We start from the raw sequence: 19,304 nt of genomic DNA on the forward strand, positions 1-19,304 counted from the left end.
AATAAACATCATGCTTCTTCTGATGGGTGTATAAATCACAACACGTGAAAACTGTGCTCTCCCGTGACACCCCACATGTGCTTGCGCTCACCTTCAGTCCTGTGACACAGTAATTAAACGGTGTCAAAATAAGCATTGGGGCCACTCCTAGGCTCACTCAGGATACAATGATGCAAAGACACTCCTCCCAGGTGAAACTGCTAGGCTCACTCAGGTTACAATGGTGCAAAAACACTCCTCTCAGGTAAAACCAAGATCCAAAATCATAGAAAAAACAAACAGAGGGACTCCATAGTGCAATATAGCCAGGACATTTATTAAAGAATAAGCCCTCCAAGAGGGTACTCACATTGGATGGGTGCTAGAGTGCACCAGACTGTACAGGTAAAATAATAAGCAGCTGATCGTATGGCGTGCGGTATGGCATGTGCAATCCTCCTCCTCTGCTGACAGCTCTGTCCTACCCCTCCCCGACGCGTATTCGGCACAGGGGTTTCGTGCCTTCCTCTGGGGGATAACATTGGACGGATGCACAGTGTGAGATATATATGCTGTCGGCGGCCATTTTGCCGAGGACCGCCGACCACCGTATTAAGAGACGAATCACTAAAGCGGACATTTTGCCTGTGCCCACCAGTCTATAATGTGACTTCAATACTGTGTAATGATTGGAAAGTGAAACCTAATCACATATCATCCAATCGGATTGTGTCGGCGGCCATTTTGCCTAGGCCCGAGGACAGCTCTAGTGATGGGCTACACCTATAATGTGACCTAATCACATATCATCCAATCGGATTGTGTCGGCGGCCATTTTGCCTAGGCCCGAGGACAGCTCTAGTGATGGGCTACACCTATAATGTGACTCCAATACTGTGTAATGATTGGAAAGTGAAACCTAATCACATATCGCCTATCATCCAATCGGATTGTGTCGGCGGCCATTTTGTCTAGGCCCGAGGACAGCTCTAGTGATGGGCTACACCTTTAGGTAAACAACAATAGTTATCATCAAGTGACAGCAATTACCAGCTACCTGAAAATTTATAAAATTAATAATAATAAATAGAGTGGTCTTCATTAATTGTAGTGTAGTGACATAATGTGTATAGATAAATCAGGATAGAGCTGTACATATAGGAGCCATGCCACACCGCACCTCATCTAACTTTAAACATTATAGATAAAAACAACCCCAATATGTTATCTTTATTAAAACGAATAATAAATTACATCAAATTCTCCCCCTCAGAACCTCCTGAAAATCAATAGATCATAAAAGACATCCACGTATCAGATCCCCATATTGGAGTGTAATTAATTAGAATCGGTTAAAATATAAATATAAATATATAATCCCAATCTTCCGGTCAAATCAGTTGTGTATTATATTATATAAAAATATATATTTTATTAATAAAAACGCCCGAATAAATTAATAAAACATTATCCATAACGGTACTATTAAAATAATGTGTAAAAACCCACGTAAAACTCGATTTGTATAAAAACCATCTGAAAGGTACAATAATCTAAGGCTAACTCTTTTATCATTAGAAATTACTGAGGAAACATGTTAAGTCAAAGTCCCTATTGAGCCCCCCAGGGAAAAGTGAACCCAATTGGTGTATCCACCAAGATTCCCGTTTACTGATATCTCTCGTGAAATTGGAACCTCTCCAATGTCGTTTAGGGGCCTCTATCCCCCAAAATTTCATCCCCACCGTACTCTTATTATGCATTTTTCTCAAAATGGATATATAAATGATGTTTGTCTGACCCTTTATGGATGTTGCGTACGTGTTCCTCTAATCTGTCTTTTAGGGCTCTGGTGGTACGCCCCACATAGATAAAATCACATGGGCACTTTAAAGCGTATACGACCCCAATAGTGTCACACGATATGAATTCCCTGATAGTATAGGATTGATGGGTTCTGGGATCATGGAATTCCTTTAACCTTCTATCATTCCCTGGAACTCTCACACAGCTGTAGCATCTACCACATCCATAGAAGCCCTTAAGATCCCAAAACATTCTAGGATTTGGTGGGGGTGGCTCAACTACGTTGTGTACCAATATATCCCTTAGATTGGGTGCCTTTTTAAAAACAATTTTAGGATTCTCCGGGAGCACACTTTTGAGGTGAGTGTCCTGCTTTAGGACATTCCAGTATTTTCGTATAATTTTCTGTACTTCATTATTTTGTAGGGAGTGATCAAGAACGATACTAATATTGTCATTAGCGTTGCTATCCATAATTTCAATCTTATCTCTCAATAGATTGTCCCTCTCCAGACGTTCGACCTCCATTTTTTCTTTTTGTAGGAAATCGTTGTGGTATCCTTTATCTAAGAACATGCTGCTTAGCTTGTTGGACTGCCACTCAAAGTCCTCAATTTTTGTACAATTCCTTCTCATTCTCATATAGTGGCCCCTGGGAATGTTCCTCAACCAGGGTTTGTAGTGACAGCTGGTAATGGGTATATAAGAGTTACGATCTGTTGCTTTAAAAAATGATCTGGTAATGATACCTTCATTGGTGTTAAAAATTTCCAGATCTAAAAAATGGACGTATTCTTTATTGACATCCTAGGTTAAGGAGATATTGAGATCGTTGTGGTTCATGGAATCCAATAGTTGCATTAATGCCTCCATGCTTCCCTTCCCTTCCAAACGATCAGTAGATCGTCAATACATCTCTTGTACAATAAAATATTATCACCTACTCCATTCAAAACTCCTTCCTCTTCCCATTGGGCCATATACAAGTTCGCTACGCTGGGGGCAAATTTAGCGCCCATAGCGACACCTTTTATCTGTAAGTAAAATTTGTTCCCATACCAGAAAAAATTATGGCGTAAACAGAAATCTAAACATTTGAGGATAAATATAACAAAATCTCCATCCACGGGTTCCTCCTTCCTCAGGGCCCACTCTACTGCTTTCATGGCTCCCTCATGGTCTATACTAGTATACAAAGAAGCTACGTCCCCTGTGGCCATGATAATATTATCTTCTGCGTTGCATTCACTTAATAATTGTAATGTGTGCTTAGTATCCCTGAGGTAGGCTTTTGTTTTTTTCACTAATGGTTGCAGGTGGATGTCTATATATTCCCCCAACCGGGAAGTCAAAGATTCAATGCCACTTACTATTGGCCTTCCCGGGGGATTTTTGCTATCCTTATGTATCTTTGGTAGGAAGTATATCACTGGTATCTTGCTAACTGTAGGGACAAGGTGAGGAAGAAGGACTCCTGAGTAAACAGGAAGCAAAATATCTTGTCCCTACAGTTAGCAAGATACCAGTGATATACTTCCTACCAAAGATACATAAGGATAGCAAAAACCCCCCGGGAAGGCCAATAGTAAGTGGCATTGAATCTTTGACTTCCCGGTTGGGGGAATATATAGACATCCACCTGCAACCATTAGTGAAAAAAACAAAAGCCTACCTCAGGGATACTAAGCACACATTACAATTATTAAGTGAATGCAATGCAGAAGATAATATTATCATGGCCACAGGGGACGTAGCCTCTTTGTATACTAGTATAGACCATGAGGGAGCCATGAAAGCAGTAGAGTGGGCCCTGAGGAAGGAGGAACCCGTGGATGGAGATTTTGTTATATTTATCCTCAAATGTTTAGATTTCTGTTTACGCCATAATTTTTTCTGGTATGGGAACAAATTTTACCTACAGATAAAAGGTGTCGCTATGGGCGCTAAATTTGCCCCCAGCGTAGCGAACTTGTATATGGCCCAATGGGAAGAGGAAGGAGTTCTGAATGGAGTAGGTGATAATATTTTATTGTACAAGAGATTTATTGACGATCTACTGATCGTTTGGAAGGGAAGCATGGAGGCATTAATGCAACTACTGGATTCCATGAACCACAACGATCTCAATATCTCCTTAACCTGGGATGTCAATAAAGAATACGTCCATTTTTTAGATCTGGAAATTTTTAACACCAATGAAGGTATCATTACCAGATCATTTTTTAAAGCAACAGATCGTAACTCTTATATACCCATTACCAGCTGTCACTACAAACCCTGGTTGAGGAACATTCCCAGGGGCCAATATATGAGAATGAGAAGGAATTGTACAAAAATTGAGGACTTTGAGTGGCAGTCCAACAAGCTAAGCAGCATGTTCTTAGATAAAGGATACCACAACGATTTCCTACAAAAAGAAAAAATGGAGGTCGAACGTCTGGAGAGGGACAATCTATTGAGAGATAAGATTGAAATTATGGATAGCAACGCTAATGACAATATTAGTATCGTTCTTGATTACTCCCTACAAAATAATGAAGTACAGAAAATTATACGAAAATACTGGAATGTCCTAAAGCAGGACACTCACCTCAAAAGTGTGCTCCCGGAGAATCCTAAAATTGTTTTTAAAAAGGCACCCAATCTAAGGGATATATTGGTACACAACGTAGTTGAGCCACCCCCACCAAATCCTAGAATGTTTTGGGATCTTAAGGGCTTCTATGGATGTGGTAGATGCTACAGCTGTGTGAGAGTTCCAGGGAATGATAGAAGGTTAAAGGAATTCCATGATCCCAGAACCCATCAATCCTATACTATCAGGGAATTCATATCGTGTGACACTATTGGGGTCGTATACGCTTTAAAGTGCCCATGTGATTTTATCTATGTGGGGCGTACCACCAGAGCCCTAAAAGACAGATTAGAGGAACACGTACGCAACATCCATAAAGGGTCAGACAAACATCATTTATATATCCATTTTGAGAAAATGCATAATAAGAGTACGGTGGGGATGAAATTTTGGGGGATAGAGGCCCCTAAACGACATTGGAGAGGTTCCAATTTCACGAGAGATATCAGTAAACGGGAATCTTGGTGGATACACCAATTGGGTTCACTTTTCCCTGGGGGGCTCAATAGGGACTTTGACTTAACATGTTTCCTCAGTAATTTCTAATGATAAAAGAGTTAGCCTTAGATTATTGTACCTTTCAGATGGTTTTTATACAAATCAAGTTTTACGTGGGTTTTTACACATTATTTTAATAGTACCGTTATGGATAATGTTTTATTAATTTATTCGGGCGTTTTTATTAATAAAATATATATTTTTATATAATATAATACACAACTGATTTGACCGGAAGATTGGGATTAATTATATATTTATATTTATATTTTAACCGATTCTAATTAATTACACTCCAATATGGGGATCTGATACGTGGATGTCTTTTATGATCTATTGATTTTCAGGAGGTTCTGAGGGGGAGAATTTGATGTAATTTATTATTCGTTTTAATAAAGATAACATATTGGGGTTGTTTTTATCTATAATGTTTAAAGTTAGATGAGGTGCGGTGTGGCATGGCTCCTATATGTACAGCTCTATCCTGATTTATCTATACACATTATGTCACTACACTACAATTAATGAAGACCACTCTATTTATTATTATTAATTTTATAAATTTTCAGGTAGCTGGTAATTGCTGTCACTTAATGATAACTATTGTTGTTTACCTAAAGGTGTAGCCCATCACTAGAGCTGTCCTCGGGCCTAGACAAAATGGCCGCCGACACAATCCGATTGGATGATAGGCGATATGTGATTAGGTTTCACTTTCCAATCATTACACAGTATTGGAGTCACATTATAGGTGTAGCCCATCACTAGAGCTGTCCTCGGGCCTAGGCAAAATGGCCGCCGACACAATCCGATTGGATGATATGTGATTAGGTCACATTATAGGTGTAGCCCATCACTAGAGCTGTCCTCGGGCCTAGGCAAAATGGCCGCCGACACAATCCGATTGGATGATATGTGATTAGGTTTCACTTTCCAATCATTACACAGTATTGAAGTCACATTATAGACTGGTGGGCACAGGCAAAATGTCCGCTTTAGTGATTCGTCTCTTAATACGGTGGTCGGCGGTCCTCGGCAAAATGGCCGCTGACAGCATATATATCTCACACTGTGCATCCGTCCAATGTTATCCCCCAGAGGAAGGCACGAAACCCCTGTGCCGAATACGCGTCGGGGGGGGAGGGGTAGGACGGAGCTGTCAGCAGAGGAGGAGGATTGCACATGCCATACCGCACGCCATACGATCAGCTGCTTATTATTTTACCTGTACAGTCTGGTGCACTCTAGCACCCATCCAATGTGAGTACCCTCTTGGAGGGCTTATTCTTTAATAAATGTCCTGGCTATATTGCACTATGGAGTCCCTCTGTTTGTTTTTTCTATGATTTTGGATCTTGGTTTTACCTGAGAGGAGTGTTTTTGCACCATTGTAACCTGAGTGAGCCTAGCAGTTTCACCTGGGAGGAGTGTCTTTGCATCACTGTATCCTGAGTGAGCCTAGGAGTGGCCCCAATGCTTATTTTGACACCGTTTAATTACTGTGTCACAGGACTGAAGGTGAGCGCAAGCACATGTGGGGTGTCATGGGAGAGCACAGTTTTCACGTGTTGTGATTTATACACCCATCAGAAGAAGCATGATGTTTATTCATTTTATGGACGCTATTTATTCACGTTTTTTGTGATTTGTATTTATTAATTGGGATATACACTCATTTGTCACTGGAAAGTGTTTTGATATTTATATTTTAGCACGTTGCACTTTTATTAGTTACTACCACGATTGCACCTTTATATGCACTTGGTGGTTTATCATTTATAGTTATTTGCATTATATTTTACCTGTATGGTTTTATTTATCACATTACATGTGTTTTATATGTGAAAATATTTTTTATATATTTTATATGTGACACTATACTAGCGCGGGCACATTTATTATATATTTTTTATCTATCTTCACGCAATGAAACGTGGTTCAGTGCTTGCAGCTTAAATAGTTTACTCCTTAGAGGCATTAGTCCATCTGTGGCTCACAGGACACCTATATTTTGTAGGTAATAATAAAGGTTAGGGTATAAAAAAGTATTTATAAAAGTTGGTGTAGTACAGTGGTGGAGGAACCAAGATAGTGCCGCTGTGGGCCCGAATGGGGTGGGGGGGGTTTAGAGGAAACATGATGGTACTTCTATATTATATATTATCTATAAGTATATGAGGCTATACTCAAATTTTGGTCATGTGTGTTATGGAGCTCCAGCTGTGCACATTCTCATGGCTCCATTGCTAGGAGACACCTCTGTACCTCTTATATTTTGAAAATGTTAAATATTATTTAAATACAGCTTAGACAGTTTTAGGGGGTTTTTTTTGTTTTTTTTTTAGAGTTAGGTTTCAGCAAAATTAAAACTCTAAACTGATTGCTTTTCACAAAGGATATTCTGGTAGTGTTATTATGCAATTAGACTGTCATGTGTAGAGCAAGATGTGGGGATTATTTATAAACTATTTTTGATCATCAGTTATCACACTAACATGAATGATGGTGAGTTTGGCCTTTTTCACATTATGAAAACAGCAGTGTACACTGAATTATAGTTTCTGCTGCTTCTATGTATTAAAAAGCAGTAATGATTTTAGAGAATTGCCATGGGTGTTGAATTGTAACATTGTGCCATTTGTATCACTCAGGCTTTGGCAAAAATAGACAAATGTTATATAGTATTTATAACTATTTATTTTTTCACATATTCTATACATGTCATGTAGGTGCCTGGATTATAACTGGTGGTTCTCATGCTGGTGTAATGAAGCAAGTTGGTGAAGCAGTAAGAGACTTTTGCGTGGGCAATGCCAATAAGAACAATAAAGTTGTTACCATTGGTATAGCTACCTGGGGAATTGTTCATAATCGAAACAGTTTGATTTCTACTACAGTAAGTGTTACATTTTACATGTTTTACTTATCAAAAATTGTTTGTGCTTTCTTAAGTTATTACTTTTTGTCATGCTTTTTCATCTTACTAGGGGAGATTTACTAAAACTGGAGAGCTCAGAACCTGGTGCCGCTGTGCATGATAGCCAATCAGCTTCTAACTTAAGCTTATTCAATTAAGCTTTGACAATAAAACTTGGAAACTGATTGGTTTTTATGCAGAGCTGCACCAAAATTTGCCTGCTCCATTTTTAGTAAATCCCCCCACTGTGCTCTTTTAGCCTCTCACGCTTTTACAGATATTGGCAATTGCCAGGGGTGGTCTATACACACACACAGGAGTCCTCCCTTGTGTACAATAACATCTGCATCATAGTCACTGTTGGTCATTCACTGTGCAGTTCACAATGGCTTCAGAGAAGGAGCAGAGAAGGCAAATCGCTTTAAATTTTGCCCACATGCTTTTATAGCTGGGCTAAATTGTAGTAAATAAAAATGCTAGACACATATGTAGTTTGTGATCTTTTTCATATGAACAGTCTTTTTATTTTGGTTATTTTGTTCAAAAGTAAAGTGATTTTGAGCTGCGCTAAGGTTTTGTATTAGAAGCTTATCATGGCAAGCAGTACAATTTATTTTGCAAAACTTTTAATTTTTGTCCAACCAGTCATGACCCCGCTGTAACAATTAACCACAATAGTGCTTGAATGAGCATCAACTGTGAAACCACTGTCATTTTTTTATATCTTTGTGTAAATTTCTCTTTGTTCAACAGGAAGTCAGAGTTGTCACTTGAGCACATGTGCCCACTGAAAGATTTCTCCTTTATTCCTATACCCTCACCTTTATTCCTGGGGACATTGGTGATCAGAGTAGTGATTATAACCCCTCACCTACCTGACTAAATCTAAAAAAAAGTTAAGCCTTTAGTTATGCTTTGGGAAGAACATATGATGGCGCATTCAAGATATATAGCGCTTACAAACCTTTATTTGCAGTTTAACGTGAAGGAAACATAATCATTGACTGTTTTATATTAAATAGTGTGTAATCATAGGGGGTATTTATTAAAAAATATCATATAGCAATTCGCCCAGTGAAAGTGCAAGTACATTTGTTCTGTGCGAATGGCAAAAAACTGACATTATTGGGCTGTTCCCTGTGTTTGTCAAAGGTTTTTTTTATTGATTTAAAACAGAAAACACCACATTTAGACTAAGTATCGTTCGTATTATACTTAGCTTCATCTAGTGACCAAAAGCAGTAATTTTCATTTATGTAAAATATTCGACCAGTGCAGGAAATAGTCTTATAACATACATTTTTTTCACCATTCGCACAGAAAAAATGTACATGCACTTTCATTGGGCAAATTGATGTGGAAATGTTTTAAAAATACACCCTACAGTGTCAATTAAGTTATTATTTCATTTCATTCGCATTTTATTTTATTTGATACAAATAAATAATCAAAGTGCCAAAATTGTATTTCATTTTTTTTATAAATAGATGTTGTGTGAACTCTTATATGAGTTCTTTAAGCGCCTCTGTAATTATGTTTGTTCTCTGCATGTTTGTGCGGTCTTCCAACAAAAATCCAAACACATGCTTGTAACTAAATTGGCCCTTCTGTATATGTGGAATCATCTTTGAAGATAACAAGTGATGTCAGTGGTTCAATGTCAGTAGTTCAAAAAGAAAAATAATATAATACAGAAGATACTAAAAAATCTAGTCTTTCTAGTCTTTAAATCTAGTCTTTAAAGGTCTGGGAATTTTGGATTTCTTCTTGATCTTACTACCTAGTGAGTCACTGACCATGCAGGATAACAGTTCAGATTATTCCAACTTCACTGGCTGCCTGCTTGATCCAGATCAGTAACTGTCTAGGAAGTAAAGCCAGGATCAGGGTGACAACCATGGAGCCTACATGTAATGACAGCTCTCAACTTTTAACTTTAGACATACACTTTATATTGCTTAGAAAGATGTGGCCACGTGCATACTGATTATTGAGATGCATTGTGGAAAAAGGAAGAGCTCTTGTGGTTTGATATATTGAAGCATTCTCATACATATTACAAACCTAGTTTACTTATTTACATTTTTTTATTTTTTTCATAATGTATTGTATTTTTTCACATATGCAGGGGGCATTTCCAGCTGAATACCAGATAGATGAAGATAACCAAGGAAGTCTATCCTGTTTAGATAATAACCATTCCCATTTTATTCTTGTGGATGATGGTACAAATGGAAGATATGGTGTTGAAATCACTCTGCGGGCAAAGCTGGAAAAGTTCATTTCAGAGCAGACAAAAGTAAAAGGAGGTAAGCAAGAGTTCAATAGGAAATGGCAAGCACCTATAGCAAATCTAGCTGAATACTGTATGGCCATGTAAGGGTTTAATTTGCTAAATGAGGGGCGTCTTGACTTAAATTAGATGTTGACTTAATTTAGTGAATTAAGTGATGGTGTTTTCAGTTTGAATAACAAATAATGCACAAGGTACATAGGGGGGCAAAGGTATTCCATGGAAACATTGCTGCTGTAACTCTAATGTGAATCACATTAATCTAACATGAATCATGTGTACAGCAATTACCCCTATGTGACAGCAAAATAAATAAATAAACCAATAATAAATATATATAATGTATAAAAATACAATTTATCTTTTAAGGTGCTCTAAAAAAGTACAGAGAGTTTCCTCTGGATAAGCACTTTTTTACCAGTGAGTAACTATCATTTTGATTATGCTGTAAGAAATCTCTATTGTTTTAAGCTACATTAATTTCCCATTCTCTGTGTTTTTCATAAAACACATAAGAAATACTGATAAACGCAATAGATCTACTTTATAAGAGGAGGTCATTACCACCTGATGAGTTTGCTTAACCACAATAGGGAAAAGGAAAGTTAAAGCTGAACTCAAGGTTTCTTTTGACTACAAATAGTTAATTTGAACCAAGGTGGTCGAAACTAACTATTTGCTGACTGCTGCTCAGCCACTCAAATGGAGCATTCCTGTGGGCTTACTCTCATTGGCTTAGGTAGAGAGGCAGGCGGATGATGTCACAACCTCAGTATCACAGCCAGGGGTTAGGTTTGGAGACCATTAGCTATAGCAGTAGAAAGTTTCACACAATAACCAGCAGGTTAAATACACAAGCAGGTCCGTCTAGTAGGTGGTATGGGCTCACCTGAGGCACAAGGGTCTACGCACTAACTGGTTTTCATCAAAGTTCCTGATGGTAGAGATGTTTCACAGCCTGCTAGTGCCAGGTCATGGTCTGCAGGATCACCCACCAGGAGGTAAGCAGCGGTCTTCTAACAGATGTGCCAGCTTGGGATCAAGTGGAAGCTTAGTTGATGTAAAAGCTAAAGGTTGGTAATGGGTGATAGCAGGTTGAGATTACAATAAGTTGTAGATGAATAAGCTAAAAATCTAAATAATTTAATCTAATAATGAGTGGGTATCAAGTTGGGATCGGACAGAAGCGTAGTTGATAAAAAAACAAAGGTCGCTAATGAGTGATAGTGAAGAAACAGGAGTGGAATGGCTTAAATAGGAGGTTCATGGGAGTTGAAGGTTCAACAGAAACAAAATATAAAGTAAGGTTGTCCAAGGGATCAGGCAGGGAGCTGTCCAGAATTTCAAATGACCTTTATTGCGTCTATTGCCAGACGCAATAGAGGTCCTGGGCTCAGATCCAGATCCTGATAGTACTCCCCTCCTTCCAGGACAGACCCTGAATGTTCCAAGAATTTTCTCCTGGCCCATATCCTTCCCATAATAATTTCCCTGTTGGGATTAGTAAAGTATTTTGGATCTGGTTCTTAATCTGAACCAAATATTGTAATTTGCTCCTAAATATCCTGGAATCAAGAATTTTCTCAATTTTGTTATGGAAGTAGGGTGGTAAGTCCTGATCCAGAAAGCAGTGCCATATAGTGTAGGTAGCTGATGCTAAATATAGTTTATACAGGCGCATCTGCTAGTAAAGCAAATAGTTAATTTGGACCAGCTTAGTCCATTATTTAGGCTGGGTTCCCCACATCCAATTCGCAATAGCAGGAGATAGTGACCGGCTCTCTCTCCGCTGCGGCTCTGGTGCAAATTTGCACAGGGGTCCTGTGCGTCTTTTGGTCCATTTGCGGTCCGAATTCAGCCAAAAATTTGGGCTGAAATCGGATATGAAACGGTGAATGGGGATGCACCAGACCCCTGCAGTGAGCCGCATGCTGCTTATTTGTGAACCCAGCTTTAAAGTCAAAGAAACCTGGGCTTAGGCTTTAAAGTGATTTTAAAGGTAATTTTTTTTAAAATAACAAACATGTCTATACTTGCCTGCTCTGTGCAATGGAGTTGCACAAAGTGGTCGCAAACCTCCTCTTTTCGGGTCCCCTGCTGGCGCTTCTGGCCCCTCCCCTCTGTTCAGTGTCCCCATGGGAAGCGCTTCCCATGGGGGAGTAACAAAATGTCCCACACTCTGCTTAAGTGCTTTCGTCATATACCGCTTCCTCCAGTCTGAATATAGATATCAGATATTCCAAATCTCTGACAACCAAGAACTAGACAGTACTCGTTTTGGCTGCTGAACATGAACTGATTTATTTGAGAACTCACACAAATATATACATCAGGATGACAATACGAACTGTAACCAGAAACCTAATTAACATGAGCTAATTAACTAATCATTTACCCAGACTCAGAGATATACCCTTTCAGGTCAGCCATGCCATCTCCTAACTCACAACATACAATACACATAAGTAGAAAACATGCCCCAATAGTTTGCTAGGTGATAAAGGTGTGTTAATGAGCACAATTAACAATGGGTGAAAGACCCTCCAGACTATTAGACAACAGGAGACCCAGGGCTTTCCAGATCTCATTCATCAGTATTCCTTTCACATACATCTGCTATGAGTCCCACACTGGCAGAGAACATCATGGCCTTTTGCATTACATAACAAAATATCTTCCTAAATGCTTGTACCTTCCTCAAATGCCAGGGCCCATAGTTGGTAAGCAAGAGGGTAGCATTCAGTCCCCTCCAAAAGCCTCTGTCCCGGGTAAGTCTATCACAGGGGGCACTCATGCGTGCTTACACCCGAGCCCCGCTGCTGTGTTCATTTACACAAACAGTGGGACTCAGCCCCATCCCCTGCTCCCTCGTCACTGGCTTTGATTGACAACACCAGGGGCCAATGGCTCCCAGTGCTGCAGCAAAGCCAGGGAGAAGTGGAAGTAAGGGGAGAGAAGAGCTGCAGATGTGCATGGTGTTGGATCGAATGAGGGCTCAGGTAAGTAAAAAGGAGGGTGAGGGGGGATGCTGACACCTAAACATTTTTTTACCTTAATGCAAGGCATGCATTGTGTGATATGTGAAGCAGAACACTTGGATCACCTGTTTTTTGTGTGAAGCAGTCACATGGTAGATGAAGTGTGGATTAATCACACGTTATACAACATATTATGGACTATATTTATTGATTAAGTGCACCTTACAATATGCTATGGATTTATATACTGTACTGTATATGGCACATTCTACACTTTTTATACCACCTTAGTGAATTAATTGTATTTTATATATTATATACTTTATTCATTTATTTATTTTGCTGTCACATAAGGGTAAGTGCTGTGTACAGTATATTTTACTTTAGTAGTTCAACCCTTCTATATTTATCTCACTATATAAATGGTGCACCTCTATTCACCCCATTTTTAAACCTGTTAAAGGTGGTAAACCATGCAACAAGTATAAAAAGACCCCTACTACTTCAAAATCCCTCTAAGGAGCTAATTCTTTTTTATCTGTTAGTTATTGTTTTATTGTTAAGCAAGATGCAAATAAAACAGATATAAAACATAGTATAGCTATAATATTGTAATTTGAATATCACTATCACCATCTGCTCACACTGGTTTATAGACCTGAGCTAATTAAATGACAGACACAGACCGTGAAGCCAATGTACATGAATACAAATCACCTCATATGCAGTTTGTAAAAGGCTGTGCTCTTTAGTTGACTCTGCTTTATCCTTGCTATAATGGCTTATGAAGTCTCCCTCTGGATGTTATTAGTAGAGGACTCATCTCAGCACTCCTGTTTAGCAGCCTTTGCATACTTCTTTTCTTGGCTCACCTTTTTGCATTTTAGAGATATTACAGATGCATTAAAGCAGATGGATTTAGACAAAATGTTATAACTTTTTTATTATAAATGAAAGGCGTCTCCCCTTAGGACATGCGTTTGCACAAAACACGTTGGGAGGGGCCTAAATGCTGACGTCACACCGCTGTTTCCGATTTTCGGAACGGTGACCATCTTTGTAAGTCTGGCGAGTTCAATGTTTGCTTTTACATGTATTTTTGCATTGTATTTTTGTATTTTGCATTTTTGTATGCTGCAGCGTTTTAGGCTATATTTTTAGGCTATAAAATTTGGCAAAAAAGTACTACACTATATAGAACGTTCTGGGCTACGTGCGGTAAGCTTTTTTGTGGAACTTTTGACATTTTAAGAGAAAGTTTGTGCCACAAACAAGAGGAAGCCTGGGGGATTACTTGCAATGGGGATCTAATAGAGGCGTTTTTGTAAATATTTTATTATATTATTATGTTATTATACAGGTTTTATATAGCGGCAACAGTTTGCGCAGCGCTTTACAACATGAGAGCAGACATTACAGTTATATTACAATTTGGTACAAGAGGAATCAGAGGGCCCTGCTCGTTAGAGCTAACAATCTAAAAAGGAAGGGTCAATTGATACAAAAGGTAATAGCTGTGGGGGGTATGAGCTGATGGAGGAAGTAAAACAGTGTTAGTTAGAATCAGGATAGGCTTCTTTGAAGAGAAGGGTTTTCAGGGATCGCCTAAAGATGCATAGATTAGGGGACAGTCGGACAGATTGGGGTAGGGAGTTCCAAAGGATGGGAGAAGCTCTGGAGAAATCCTGGAGGCCAGCATGGGAGGAGGTGACAAGGGAGCTAGAGAGTAGGAGGTCTTGGGATTACCGAAGAGAGCGGCTTGGTTGGTATTTTGGGACTAGGTTAGTGATGTAGCTGGGGGCAAAGTTATGGCTGGCTTTGTAAATTATTGTTAGTACTTTGAATTTTATTCGTTGGGTGAGTGGAAGCCAGGGGAGGGATTGGCAGAGAGGGGTGGAGGACACTGAATGCTTAGTAAGGTGGATAAGTCTTGCAGCGGCATTCATTATGGACTGAAGGGGGGATAGTCTATGTAAAGATAATCCAATGAGGAGGGAGTTGCAGTAATCGAGGCGAGAGATGACCAGGGAGTGAATTAGAAGCTTGGTGGTGTCATTAGTTAAAAAGGGGTGTATTCTGGAAATGTTGTGGAGGCTAAGGCGGCATGATTTTGACAGGGATTGTATGTGGGCCTGAAAGGACAGTTCAGAGTCTAAGGTTACCCCTAGCACCCTGGCATGCGGGGACGGACTGATAGATGTGCCATTGATCTTGACAGAGAAGTCAGGGGAAGGGGCACATGGGGGAGGAAATATTAAGAGCTCAGTTTTAGATAGATTCAGTTTGAGGAAGTAGTTTGACATCCAGGCTGTTAGTAGATCAGTGATGTGTGAGGAGACTGATGGGGTGAGCTGAGGGGCAGAGAGATAGATCTGGGTGTCCTCAGCATATAAATGGTAGTGAAAGTCATGGGAGGCTATCTGCTGACCCATGGAGGATGTGTAGATTGAGAATAGTAGAGGTCCAAGGACAGAACCTTGGGGGACCCCAACGATAAGAGGAGTTGGAGAAGAGGAAGTGGAGTTGTAAGTGACACTGAAGGTATGATGAGATAGGTAAGATATGAACCAACGGAGAGTGCAGCCATGAAGACCAAGCAAATTGAGTTTTTTGAGGAGGAGGGGTTGGCAACTGTATCACAGGCAGCAGAAAGGTCCAAGAGTAAGAGTATGGAATAATGACCGTTGGTTTAGGCTGTTAGTAAGTCGTTTGTGAGTTTTAGGAGGGCAGTTTCTTGGAGGGCTGTGGGCGAAATTCAAACTGAAGGGGATCAAGAAGGTTATTCTCAATGAGGTGGTCGCCCAGTTGATTGTAGACTAAACGTTCAAGGAGTTTGGAGGCAAAAGGGAGTAAAGAGATGGGTCTTAGGTTGTTAAGATTGGTGGGGTCTAGTGAGGCCTTTTTTGGTATGAGAGTGACTAGCGCATGTTTTAGAGGGTTGGGGAAGATGCCAGTAGAGAGGGAGAGGTTGAAGATATGAGTTAAGGAGTGTAGGTTTGAGTCAGATGGTGACTGTAGTATTTGAGAAGGAACAGGGTCCAGGGGGCAGGAGGTTAGGTGGGCATTAGAAAAAAGTTTAGTGACTTCCTCTATAGTAGCTGGGTTAAAATAGGGAAGTACTGATTGTGCAGGAGGACAAGGAGTGTAAAATGAGGGAGATATCTGTAGAGCGGAGATCTCAAGACGAATTGTCTCAATCTTATTTTTGAAGTGATTAGCAATCTCCTGGGCAGTGAGTAAGTTAGTGGGTGGGGGTAATGGAGGAAGAAGTAGAGTGGTAAAGTTAGAAAAGAGTTGACGGGGAATGTGTGAGAGGGTGTTAATGAGAGTGATAAGTAGGTCTGTTTGACAGTGTGGAGGCAGGAATGGTATTTTTGGAGGGCAGATTTATATTGGCTGAAATCTTGCTGTGACTTTTACGCCACAAACGCTCAAGAACTCAGCTACATTTTTTGAGGCTTCTGGTATTGTCTGTCTGCCAGGGTTGTAGCGGTCGGGGCCTGATTCTGTGCATAGTGAAGGGGGGGAAGGTATCCAGGGTGGATGACAGTGAACTATTGTAGACAAAAGTGGCCAAGTTGGGGCAGGACATGGATGAGATTTTGTCGTAGAGACAATCTGTAGCAGAAAAAAAGAAAAGAAGGCTTAAGATGGCGAAGGTTTCTATGGGTAATAGTTTGGCAGTTGGAAGGCAAGGAGGAGGCAGACAAGGAGAGAGTGAAACTAATAAGGTGGTGATCAGAGAGAGGAAAAGGAATATTGGAGAGGTTGTGCGGAGTGCATAGGTAGGAGAATATGAGGTCAAGACAGTTGCCAACAGAGTGAGTAGAAGCGCTTGTCCATTGTTTTAGGTCAAAAGAGGAGGTTAGGCTCAGCAGCTTAGAAGTAGCGGGAGTGTTAAGATTAACAGGGATGTTGAAGTCACCAAGAATGATTGTTGGAATTTCAGAAGAGAGAAAGTAGGGTAGCCAGGCAGAGAAGTCGTCAAGGAAGTTTGATACCGGTCCAGGGGGCCGATAGATCACAGCAATTCTCAATGAAACTGGAGAAAATAGACAAATACAGTGAGCCTCAAATGAAGAGAGAGACATAGAGGAGGGTGGATGAAGAACCTGAAAAGTGCTTTAAAGGGATAGGAGGATTCCAACACCACCTCCTTTCCGTCCACTGGGCCTGGGAGAGTGAGTCCACAGGAGGCCACGATAGGAGAGAGAAGCAGGAGAAGGAAGGTCAGATTCTTGAATCCAGGTCTCAGTAATTGCAAGTAGGTTCAGGGAGTTTGTGATAAATAGGTCATGGACGATGGTGAGTTTGTTACAAACAGAGTGGGCATTCCAAAAGGCACAGGAGAAGTGGAGGCTGGTTCTAGGCTGAAGAGGAATAGAAATGAGATTGTGTGGATTGCGGCTGCTATCAGAGGATGGGGGGTGCTGGGTATGTTGGCCAAAGCTAAATGATGGCAGGCCAGGATTTGGGGAAATATCTTCAGAAGTTAGGAGAAGCAGAAGGGTGAGAGAGGTGATATGGGAGTGTGACTTATGTGGGGGGACACGTTCCAGTGGCCTGCAGGTTTTATTGGTATATGGGTTCAGAATTATCAGGAGCTGATAAGTGCAGTAATAAGGTGAAGACAGGAGTGAGGGTGATATATATAAGCTGTGAGGTGGAGAAGATGGGTGAAGGAGTGAGAATTTAAGGAGAGAGGATGCAACTGTGAGAAGGAAAAGTAGGGAATGCATGATACAGAGTGGTGAAATTGAGAGGAAGCCTGAATCAGAGATGAAAAAGTTTGATGGAGAATCAGGTCACCTGTAGTCTGTTTAGTGTTCTGCAGAAGTCTGGTGTATATTTTCGCTTTGTGCATTCGCTGAAGTGCTGAGTGGATTATATCTTTTCATGTGACGACACTGAAGACCATGACACTCCCACCACCATGCTTGACTCTAGGCAAGACTCACTTGTCTTAGTACTCCTCACCTGGTTGCCATCACACATGCTTCACACCATCTGAACCAACTAAGTTTATCTTGGTCTTATCAGACCACGGGACATGGTTCCAGTAATCCATGTACTTATTCTGCGTGTTTTCTGCAAACTGTTTGCAGGCTTTCTTGTGCATCATTTTTAGAAAAGAAGTCCTTCTGGGATGACAGCCATGCAGACCAATTTAATGCAGTGTGCATCGTATGGTCTGAGCACTGACAGGCTGACCCCCCACCCCTTCAACCTCTGCAGCAATGCTGGCAGCACTCATACGCCTATTTCCCAAAGACAGCCTCTGGATATGATGCAGAGCATGTGCACTCAACTTCTTTTTTTTTTTTTTCAATTAATAATTCTTTATCGGATTTTCAGAAAAAGGTACATACATGTCATGACCAAACCAATAGTATTAGCAGGAACAGATGTTCCATCTAGAAACAAGCTATTTTTACAGATAACATTGTGTAAAATAAAAGTAAACAGCAACATTTCAAATGGGTTGGCTGAAGCAGGTAGTCGAGTAAGGAGAGAATCTAGATGGAGAGGGGGTGGGATGGGGAGGGGGAGAAAGGAATTGGGTTATAGGGAGGTGGGGGGGGCAGGGCACCAGCTGACCAGAGATAAAGACAGAAATGTTCATATCAATTCAGTTACACTTGAACAGTACATTTTGGGTGTCGTAACCAGAGTGACCACAAAGCCATATGTTTTCGGACAGTTAAATTTTTCCTAGCCACTATCCTTTCCATTTCACACTGGAAGTTGAAATCAGCGACAGTACTAGAAATGGAGGGGACTGTGGTGGTTTTCCATAGTCTGGTGATGTTTAATTTGGCGGCATATAGTAGGTGGAGAATTACACATCTAGCTTGAGGTGGAAATTTTTCTATGCCAATGTGTAAGAGAGCCAGGGCAGGAGTCGGGGAACATGAAATCCCAGTGATGGAGGAGATCAGAGCAAATACTTGGTTCCAGAAAGAGCTCAAGGATTTGCAAAACCACAGCGTATGTGCAATGGAGCCAATACTGCCGCAATTTCTCCAGCAGGATGATGATTGGCCTGGATACATTTTAGACAGTCGGTAGGGGGTGAGATACCATCTGTGGATGGTCTTTTGGTAGGATTCCCAGTGGTTTGAGCAGCGAGACGCTTTATGAGTTTCTGTGAATGCTCGTTGCCACTGGGTTTGCGTGAGGGGGACTTTCAACTCCTCC

The 19,304-nt window shown here is 40.5% G+C and overlaps 1 protein-coding gene across 1 annotated transcript in view; it reads left to right on the top strand.

Annotated features, from left to right (window-relative positions):
- Positions 1–19,304, top strand: part of TRPM2 (transient receptor potential cation channel subfamily M member 2) — a 328,183-nt gene that overhangs the window by 118,824 nt on the left and 190,055 nt on the right. Inside the window, 2 exon segments of the mRNA XM_073633225.1 lie at positions 7,648–7,814; positions 9,964–10,144. Of these exon segments, the coding sequence (XP_073489326.1) occupies positions 7,648–7,814; positions 9,964–10,144 (348 nt within the window).

Source organism: Aquarana catesbeiana, linkage group LG06, assembly GCF_042186555.1.
Source record: "Aquarana catesbeiana isolate 2022-GZ linkage group LG06, ASM4218655v1, whole genome shotgun sequence".
Taxonomy (NCBI): Eukaryota; Metazoa; Chordata; class Amphibia; order Anura; family Ranidae; genus Aquarana; species Aquarana catesbeiana.